Source organism: Moschus berezovskii, chromosome 14 (genome assembly GCF_049115385.1).
Source record: "Moschus berezovskii isolate FMDL1 chromosome 14, NW_MosBer_1.0, whole genome shotgun sequence".
Classification (NCBI taxonomy): Eukaryota; Metazoa; Chordata; class Mammalia; order Artiodactyla; family Moschidae; genus Moschus; species Moschus berezovskii.
In genome coordinates this window covers 77,916,726-77,927,193 of record NC_142473.1, presented here as the reverse complement: position 1 = coordinate 77,927,193, position 10,468 = coordinate 77,916,726, and the positions used below count along the sequence as shown (strand labels likewise).

Here is a 10,468-nt window from a genome sequence, read left to right as displayed (position 1 = left end):
TCGTGTCCGACTCTTTGCGACCCCATGAACTGCAGCATGCCAGGCCTCCCTGTCCATCACCAACTCCCGGAGTCTACCCAAACCCATGTCCACTGAGTCGGTGCTGGCATCCACCCATCCATTAACCCTAATTTATCCAACTAGCTATGCAGTATCTTCACATGACCTGTACAAAACTGAATTCCTTATCTTCTCCCCAAATTCCTAACTTTGATCTTCCCATCTGAGTTAACAATAGCTTCCTCCTAATTACTCAGGTCAAAAAAATCCTAGAATAATCCTGACTCCTTTTAAAACAGGTCAGATCGTGTTATTCCTCTGCTTAAAACCAGTGACTTTGCAATGACATATAAAGTCCTACAACCAAAATAAACCAACCCCACAAAAATCTATACGTCTGGCTCACCTCTCTGGCTCACCTCCTGTTATTTTCCCTTTTGCTTACACCTATTCAGCCACACCAGTCTCCTCTGTTTTAAAACTTCAAAAGCACACTTCTGCCTCAAGTGACCCACGTTTGCTGTTCCATGATGGCATGGACACAGAATTATACAACACATAGCCTTTGGAGTCTTGACTTCGTTTACCATGTGGGAGAAAATGAACTACAGAAACAGTGGATCAGCGGTTTCCGAGGGTTAGGATAGTGTCTGACTACAAAGAGGCAGAGTGAGAGGGGCTTTTGGAGGTGATCAAAGTTTCGTATCCTGATCGTGTGGTGGCTGCACGACCCTACGCATCTGTCAAAACTCACAAAGGGACTTCCCTGGCAGTCCAGTGGTTAAGACTCCGTGCTTCCAATGCAAGGAGGAGCGGGTTCAATTACTGGTCAAGGAACTAGGATCCCAGATGCTGCGTGGTGCCAGGAAAAACAAAAAAGAAAACCTCACAGAACTGTACACCACAGAACGAATTTCACTGTATGTAAATTAAAAAAACAAAACAAAACCAATAGTTGCAAGTTTCAGGAAAAACTAAATGCCACATTGCCGAGAGTTGGGGAAGCAGGGAACATATTCAGATACAGGCAAAGATACTCTGAGTGAAAAGAGCTTCACTTTATCCAGCAACAAAGTGAACCTCTTCTCAAAATACATCTGATAAAACTGCTTGAAATCAGCTGGACTCGAGCTGCACAAAAGACAAGAGTGGACAGGCATGTCTGATTGCTCACCTGCTTCTAAGGAATTACAGTCTGTGCTAGAACCAAATGCTCTGGGTTCAGTGACCCAGTATGTGAGATGATTGGTGTCTGATAATGTTCTAGGAAACCCTGTGTTCAGCAGTGTCCTGTCCCAAAAGGAATGCTCAATTTCACACTGGTATGACTCTCACTAAGGTTCTCCATAAAGCTTACCTGGAAGAACTTTAGGAACGGTGCTCACTGCAGGGGATGTGACTTTGTGGTTTAGATTCTTCTTCTTTTCCCTGGAAGGTCAAATACCAACTCGGAACATCAGCTGATTGTGCATCTTTTGTGGTCAAATGTATGTGTCAGATCATCAACCGTAAAACCTAGTGATGGACTATTTCTCTGCTTACTTTATGTTGTGGATAAAGAGAAGCAGACAACCTCGGATGTGAGAAGACCCGACCCAGGGTTACAGTGAGGCTTCAGGGCTGCCCGGATGAGCCTGATTCTAAAGAAAAACCATGCCACAGACCTATTTTGTTCATAAACGACTTTTATTTTTGTCCTCAGTATGTGCCCTTGAAGATTCCCAAATGCCTGGAGTTTCTGACTCTCCTGGACCAGAGGTATAAGCATTGTAAGAAAACACTCAACCTTGGCTCCTCATTCTCCTGAAGGGCTCAGTCTGAAGGCCTCAGGGAGAGGGAGCCGACACTCACGCCTCATTCCAAGATGGGTAACACGGTGAACCAAGAATTAGTAAAACACAGACTCAGTCTGCTGAGGGCTTCAAATATACATATTCTATATATATAAACCTGTTATATAGGATGTCAACGTATTGGTTTCCTTGTGATCTGCAATTTAAAGTACAAATGATAGCGATGTTGTACACTGCGGATTTCCCCTTCTCAGCCCCCCTCCCTCCCCAACATAAATAACAGCACACAGGTCAGGTGATCCTAAGGGTTTCTGTTGTAAATATTTTGTTTTTAAAATCATTTCCCCTTCCTCCCCCCACCCCGCAAACTACCTCTGAGTTTGTAAAGTAGCAGCATGGAACGGTCAAGGCCGGAGGGCAGCGTGGAGAGCTAGTGGGAAGAGCGCAGAACAGTGCTTCTTGCTGACTGGCGTGGGACGGGCTTCGGCATTTCCACGGACGACAGAGGCTGTGACGAGAAGCAGAGAAGGTGCCGTGTGGCTTCGTCCTCCGCTGAAGCGGCGGAGGCTGGCTGGACCACTGAGAACAGCCCTAGAGGCATCGAGGTTTTGGAGACAGAGCACGGCTCCAGAAATGTCTTGGCTCAGTATTTACACAATATCTTTAAGCTGCATTTTCCTTTTAAGAAATTTACGTTTCTGAGGCTGGCCGGGGGAAAGAAGGAACTTAAAAACAAAACAATTCCCACATATGTAAAAGTCCTGTTACATGTCTTATTCAGTTATTTTCACACACATCATTAGAAGCAGATACTGACAGCGATTGGTTTCTTATTCATTTTTTGAAGAGCATGAGCAGAGAGACAGGAGAGGCGGGAGGGATGGGCTAGGGAGAACGCCGGCCCTTCTTCAGCATTAGGTGACACTGGATGGTCTGGATTCGGTTCTTGGCGGGGACGAACTCGGGCTGCAGCTTCAGGGTAGACTCGTACCACACCAGCGCTTTCTCAAACTCTTCCTGTGAGGGGCAGAGGGACAGAGTGAGAGGCCTATGACCACCGGACGCAACCGACGTGGGGACGCCTCTTCCTCCTGAGAGCGTGTCCGTGACAGTGACGGTCCCGCAGTGCTTCCTCAGTGCACCTAAGTCTCTGAGGAAAACGGAAGTGGAGGGGACAACGGCCTCCAGCCCCGAGGGCACGGATTACAAGGAAAACCATGGCCCAAGGCCAGAGGCAAAGGGGAGACCAGCTCTACAGAGATCTGGTCCAACGACAGGAGTAGCAGTAAGAACCACTGTCGCTGAGCCCTGCTACGTGCCAGGCGCAGAGCTGGGTGCTGGATGGAATCCCTTCCTGTAATCCTCACGGAAACCTCTAGAACTACCTCTGGCAAAAGCTTATTTTCATCTGCTTGAATTTTCTACTGTAACTGGAAAGAAGGAAGTCAAGTCAGGTATCTCAATTAGACTTGTAAATTTTGAAGCAGTTTCTTATTCTCCCTAATACTTGAAAATATGAACCCAGTTTGGAAATGATCACTGCCACATGGAAGGCATTCATCTTTTACTTTAATACTCCCGAAGAAGAGCCCGAATCTACCGCTTAAATGACTCCTTCTAGCCAAATGAGAGGCAGAATTCCTCATTCATAGCAGCAAATTTTGCATTTACTGGGGACGAAAATAGATTCTTCAATCTTAAGAAGCAGAGAGGGAAATTTGCACATTCAGCAAGACCTACCTGGCCAAATTAAATTTCCTGCCTTTGAAGTCAAGGATGACACACAAAACTTGGAGCCTGAAGCTGCTCGTTACATTAACCTTTATGAAGAGTACCTTGGAAAGAGCCTCATGTGGGACCCTAAACTTTGGATGAACGTGGATGGCATGACTCTCGTGTTAGATTCAGCTCTGACAGCTTCTGGGGGACCCCTGGGACTTTGAGTTCCGAAACTGGTCCTTCTTCTGACCCCAACAGGGTTCTGGATGATGGCCCTGCCTTTCTGGCTATAAATGGAATCCCAGGGAGCTAGTGGCATTCCGCTATTCGTTAGACCTTTGGTGAGCACCCTCTATGTGCCAAACCCCGTGAGTGCCAGGAACAGGGAGGTGAAGAGGAGTCTCTTTCCTAAGGAGCTCCTGGTCTGACAGGAAAGACTAATATTCAAAACAGAAATTATAAAACGAGGTGAAAAGACAACGAGAGAAATCTGCACAGGGCACCATGAGAGCACTCCTGGGGCCCTGGCCCGACCTGGCAGTAAGCGAGCCCGAGCGTGTGTGTCCATCTGCAGTGTTAGGGAAGGCTTTTCTGGAACAAGTGTAGTCTTCAGAAAAGTGCAGGTAAATGGGCCTGGTAGTGTTAAATTCATGGTGAGGAACTACACAGTTGCAAACACTTGGGTGAGTTTACTGTGTCTTTTAAAAAACTTACAAACCCCCTACCATGAACTATACCTGTGGTGGAGAGCTACAACTTCAGACACAAACTTACGGGAAACCAGAGGACACTGACAGTCAGAGGGTTTGGAACTAGAAATGTGGCCCTGACAGAAGGCAGCAGAGGCGGTTCGCTCCGCTCCCAGGCCAGCCTCACCATCGCCACGTATACGTTGCCCAGCGTGAAGTGGTTGACGGCGAAGTGCGGCGCGATCTCCACCGCCATGGTGGCCACGATGACGGCGTCGTTCCAGAGCTTGGCGTTGTGCAGGATGTTGGCCAGGCTGATGAGGGGCACGTCCTGGGAGAGGAGGGAGAAGGCGAGAAGGGAAGAATGTCGGTTTCTGGGCCTTCACTCTCGGCTGCGATGACCGTGGGCAAAGTGGTCAGTGTTCCCTGGTGAATGACAGGGTCGTGCAGCTCGATGTGCGAGCTTCCGTCTGCTGCGGCTCTGTGAGGGGGAAGGAGCGTGTGCCAGCCCAGCTGGGCAGCGCTTCTCTCACTGGGAGAGTCTTGCCTCAAAAAACAAACAAAACTGTCAGCTGGGTGAGCAGCCTGCTGAGCGAGGCAGCTGCTCTCCAACGTGGGGCCAGCTCCGGGCCACACTGCAGCTTGTGAGGAGCAGCTGGTGGCCAGGCTCTGTCCACAGGCCACACTGAGGCTCGCTGTCACAGAGCCGGGCTGTTCTCTGCAAGGACCACGGCGCCCTCCGAGGCAGGGCTGGCGCGCTGTGGCCACAGGCCACGTCCAGCCTGTTGCCCGACTCTTAGCTTTTTATTGGACCTCCTCATTCCCATTCCCGGAGGTACTTCTGTGGCTGTTTTCACGCGACCATGGCAGAACTGAGTGGCTGCAAGAGGCAGGCTGGCCTCAGAGCCTAAATCTGTACTATTTGGCCCTTCACAGAAAAGCTCCCTGAGCCCTGATCCAGCATCCTGGCCCTTGCTGCTGGGGAGCCCAGTGATAGCCTAGAAGTATACAGCACAGGAGACGGGCTGAAAAGCTGCGGTATTATTATCACAAACATCTACTAACATCACAGATATTCCCTTTAGACGTGTGCTCAGTCGCTTCAGTAGTTGCTTCCGACTCTTTGCAACCCTATGTACTGTAGCCCGCCAGGCTCCTCTGTTCACGGGGTTCTCCAGGCAGGAACACTGGAGCGGGCTGCCATGCCCTCCTCCAGGGGATCTTCCCGACCCAGGGATTGAACCTGCGTCTCCTGTGTCTCCTGCATCAGCAGGTGGGTTCTTTACCACTAGCACCACCTGGGAAGCCCCCTTTAGATGTGAAACCTGAGAAATTGGTATCTATATTGCATTATTCTATATCACTGGGTTCTTCTATAGGAGATACAGAAGAATAGAAAAAAAAAAGACCCATGTTTGTCCTTGCTGGACACCTGCGGAGGCACATCATTATATGAGGTCACAGAGGTTTAAGAACTTGCCTAAGGTCATGAAGGTACTGAGAGGTCGCAGAGGTAATCATGAAGGTAGTGAAAGGCAGAGGTGCTTAGAGCTGCATTTACGACTCAGCCACGCCTGTTCCTGACACAGTGTTTTTCCGGGATCTTGCAGCCCTTCCCCGACGCCCCCTCTTGCTGAGGTGGGGAGGCCACGACAGTGGGTGTAACTCAGGCTCGTGGCAGGACAAGTGGGTCATTAAGTTTCTCCACCCTTAGCCTTTTGCTGCTTTCTGAGCATGAGGACGGCTGATGAAACCTCTGAATAAACCAGTGGGCACAGGGAACGACCGAGGGATGAAGTTCACACCCTCGGAGCCCCGCTCACCTTCATCTGGTGTGGAGCGTAGTGGAGGGCCTGGCGTAGGCAGTCGATCGCCTTTTTTCCTTGGCCTTTCACTCTCCAGTAGAGGGCTGCCATGCTGGAAAGGACCCAGGACGTCTGGTTCTACAAAGGAAAGGTCGGTTAAAGCTGATGTCTCCAAAAAAACATACTAATGTACCACCAAGATTAGGAACCACGACACAAGTTAACGACCATTTAACTATTTACCTGGCGCTGGCGGTCTGCCTCGCTCCTTATGTTCACCCTCTCATGGACCCTAGTAACCATCCTATAAGCTTGATTCTACTATTATAGCCTTTTTTATAAATAGTTAACCTCTATGGATCACAGTTTTCAAATCTTAAATTTCTACATGGTTCAGTTTATTAATCTAATTCCAATGGCTTCTGGATTTTCAACTGTAGCTAGGAAAGTCTTATTTACTCCAAGGTTATCAAGAATTTTTACAATGCGTTTTCCCCAGAACTTTTATAGTTTCATTTTTCACGTTTAAATATTTGATCCACTTAGACTTTAACTTGGTGTAAAGTAAAAGATAAGGCTCCATTTTTTTTCCAGATGGCTATTAAGCTGTCAATATTATTTAATGAATAATTCATCTTTCCCTCACTGTGATGCTACCGTTATTATATACAAAATCTTAGTGACTTAATTTAGGTCTGTGTGCTCAGTTGTGTCTAACTCTTTGCAAACTGTAGCCCGTGAGGCTCCTCTGTCCATGGAATTTTTCAGGCATAAGTACTGGAGTGGGTTGCCATATCTTCCTCTGGAGGATCTTCCTGACCCAGGTATCAAACCCGTGTCTCTTGCGCCTCTTGCACTGGCAGGTGGATTCTTTACCACTGCGCCACCTGGGAAGCCTGTAATTTGGGCCTCATACTCGGTTAATCGACATCTAATTTTTAAACTTCCCTATTTCATTTACCCCTTTTGATGGATGTTTCTGACTCTCAGCCATTCTGGTTGAGGCAACTGGAAAACTTACTCTGCTTCCTATCTTATTCTGTTCTTCGATCTATTTTTTGGGTAATTCTATCATTTTTCATTGGCGGGGCACATAGGGTGGTATAAGTACTATTTCCTGCCTTGTTTTTGTGTTGATTCTACATGTAAATATATTCCTTGATCACTGACATTACTTTTGTGTGGCTTCCCTAGTCATCTCTTGGTTGGCTAACGTTTATCTTTTAACAGTTTTCTTAAGAAGGGTTGATAGGAAAATTATTTGCTGAGATTGTTGTCACGGGGTGAATTGTGTCTGCCCAGAGTCATATGTTGAAGTCTCAATCCCTAGTATCTCAGAATGCAAATGTATTTAGAAGTAAAGTCTTTAGAGAGCTGACTAAGATAAAAATGAGGTCATTATTGTGGGGCTCTAATCTAATGTAACTGGCTTTCCAGGTGGCTCAGCAGTAAAAATTCCCCTGCAATGCAGGCGATGCGTGTTTGATCCCTGGGTCGGGAAGATCCCCTGGAGGAGGAAATGGCAACCCACTCCAGTATTCTTGCCTGGGAAATCCCATGGACACGGGAGCCTGGTGGACTATATGGTCCATGGGGTAGCAAAGAGAGTCGGACACAACTTAGTGACTAAACAACAAAATCCAATGTAAGTAGATTTATAGAAGAGAAGAAGAGAAGGAGATACATCAGTGTCCTCTGTGCAGACGATGACCTCTTCAAGAGCTGCCTAGAGGGTAGCCAGCTGCAAACCAAGGACAGAGGCCTCAGAAGAAAACAACCCTGCCGGTACCTGGATCCCCAGCTTGTAGCCTCCAGCACTGAGAGAATACATTTCTGTTGTTTAAGTCACCCTGCCGGCAGTAGAAGAAGAAATGAAGGAGAAGGCGATGGCACCCACTCCAGTACTCTTGTCTGGAAACTTCCAAGGACAGAGGAGCCTTGTAGGCTGCAGTCCACGGGGTCTCAAAGAGTCGGACACCACTGAGCGACTTCACTTTCACTTTTCACTTTTCACTTTCATGCACTGGAGAAGGAAACGGCAACCCACTCCAGTGTTCTTGCCTGGAGAATCCCGGGGACGGGGGAGCCTGGTGGGCTGCCGTCTATGGGGTCGCACTGAGTCGGACACGACTGAAGTGACGCAGCAGCAGCAGCAGCCGGCAGTATGGTTATGGCAGTCCTAACAAACTAATACAATCGTATACGTTCAGAACTGTCTGTCTGTAACCTTTATGCCTGAAACACAGCTGGCTGGATATAACCGTGGCCCATTCTTTCCTTGACTAATCTGCTGGCGTTGCTCCACTGCTTCTTGGTGTGAGTGGGGTTGCATACAACTCTGAAGCTAGCCTGATGTATCCCTCCTTCTTAATAACTTGATCCTTCTGACTGGCTTATCAAAAGGATTCTATCGTTTTTTTAAAGAAAATAAAATTACCTTTCTTTACTGCCAATATCTAACACATTCCAAAGAACATACCTGGAGTAGGAGATGGCAACCCACTCCAGTATTCTTGCCTGAAAAATTCCATGGACAGAGGAGTCTGGTGGGCTACAGTCCATGGGGTCACAGAGTTGGACGTGATTGAGTGACTAACACACTTACTGCCAATATCTGACACACTCCAAGGAACACATATATATAGGTTATATATGTGTGTTATATATATATACACATAGATAATATGTAATTATATAAAATGTACACTTATGCTGTAAAGCATAAAATAATAACTATCCCAGAAACTACGACCCTCCTAAGACTCACCCATGAGGCTGAAGGTAGTTTTTAGTTCATTCAATTTCGTTTCTGCTCAATTAAATGTCCACTAGGTGAATACACTACAATGTGTTTGTCTATCTTCTGTAAACGGTGGTGGGGGGTGGTGAGTTACCGTGCATCTGCCTGTGTGCTCCTTCACTGTGCTGTCCTCCTGTCCCTGCCCCAGAGGCAAACATTACCCCACCGCTCTGTTTAAACACTGCTCGATGACACGCATACACACATGGACCCCAACAGTACAGCGCGTCGTTCGCGCGCTTCTTCCTGTGCGCTGTAAAAACGGTATAGTACTGCAAGCAGTCTCCTGGGACTTGGGGGTTTTACTCAACACTCTCAAGCACTCCATGTCGCTGAATGTACTTCTCAGTTCACTCAATTTCCTTTGTACACAATTAAATGTCCATCAGGTGAATGCACCATAATGTGTTTATCCATTTTCTGTAAGTGGGGGCAGGGGTTTGAGTTACTGCCTGTAGTCAATAAACGGGCAGAGTTTCTCCAGTCTATATACATGGGAGTGGAACTGCTACATCACAGGATGTGCAAACGTCCAAGAGAAAGCCAAACTGCTTCCTACAGGTGTTAAGACAAGTTACAGTCCTAGCAGCGATGTTTAAAAGTACCTGCTGCTTTCCAGCCTTTCGAATTCTTAGTATTATCAGTGGGGGTGAAATGCTATCTTACTGTAGCCTTAATCTGCATTTCCTGTTGGTGAGATTGAGAATTGTTTCTTCTTGATTGGTCATAAACATATTGGTTTTATTGTTTTCTGTCAAATGTCTGTTAATATCTTTACTACACCTTTTTTCTTATTTATCTTTCTCATCACTTTATTTCCATGCTCTGCATAGTAATCCTTATAAGCTAAGTGTGTTACATGAATTTTTCTTACTCTGGCTTCTTTGTAATTTAAAAAAATGTCTTTAATTAAAACATTTTAAACTTTAATGTAGTTGAACTTATTAACATTCTCTTCTCTGGCTTGTGCTTTTGTAATCTTCTTCAAGAAACCTCTTTGTACTTCAAGGCCAGAAACATCATCTCTCATATTTTAATTTTTAAAGTTTTGCTTTTGATGCTTGAGTCCTTAATTCATGTGGAATTCATTTTTTGTGTAGGATGTGAGGGGCCGACTGAAATTAACTGCCCGAGAAAGCTTCCTGAATAGCCCTCACCTCCCCATTGATCTTGCATAGCTCTATGTAAGCTAGAAACTGTATACAGGCTTTTATTCACCTTTGTTATTTTTGTTTATTCCTTGAGTAAATGGCATAATGTTTTATTTTACAATTTTTCATAAAAGGCAGTTCTCACAATCTTATTCTTTTCATGAATGTCATATCTATTTTTTACCCTTCCATATAAATGTAAAGATCTGCTATTCAAGAGCCATAAAAAAAACACAACAACTTGTTATTTTGATTATAACAGGATTGACTCTATAAATCAAATTGTGGAAAACTGATGTGTTTATGGTATGTATCTTCTTATCCATGAACATTACATACCCTGTTTATTTAGGTCTTTTAAAATGTCTTTCAGTAAAGTTTTATCACTTTCTGCACATAGGTCTTATGACTTTCTGGATAGGTTTAGTACTGGGAATTATATATATATATTTTTTGGGGGGAACTTTATATTTTTGTAACAAAGTACATACATGTTAAAATTATGTTTTCT

The 10,468-nt window shown here is 45.8% G+C and overlaps 1 protein-coding gene across 3 annotated transcripts in view; it reads right to left on the bottom strand.

The window, feature by feature from the left end:
- Positions 1-1,667: 1,667 nt before the first annotated feature.
- Positions 1,668-10,468, bottom strand: part of TTC17 (tetratricopeptide repeat domain 17) — a 123,503-nt gene continuing 114,702 nt past the window's right edge. For all 3 annotated transcript variants that reach the window (XM_055423865.2, XM_055423867.2, XM_088843263.1), the window contains 3 exons: positions 6,025-6,144; positions 4,389-4,532; positions 1,668-2,810 (listed from right to left, as the gene is read on the bottom strand). In XM_055423865.2, coding sequence (XP_055279840.2) covers positions 2,679-2,810; positions 4,389-4,532; positions 6,025-6,144 — 396 coding nt within the window. In that variant the 3' untranslated portion in view covers positions 1,668-2,678. The remainder of the gene's footprint in view (positions 2,811-4,388; positions 4,533-6,024; positions 6,145-10,468) is intronic.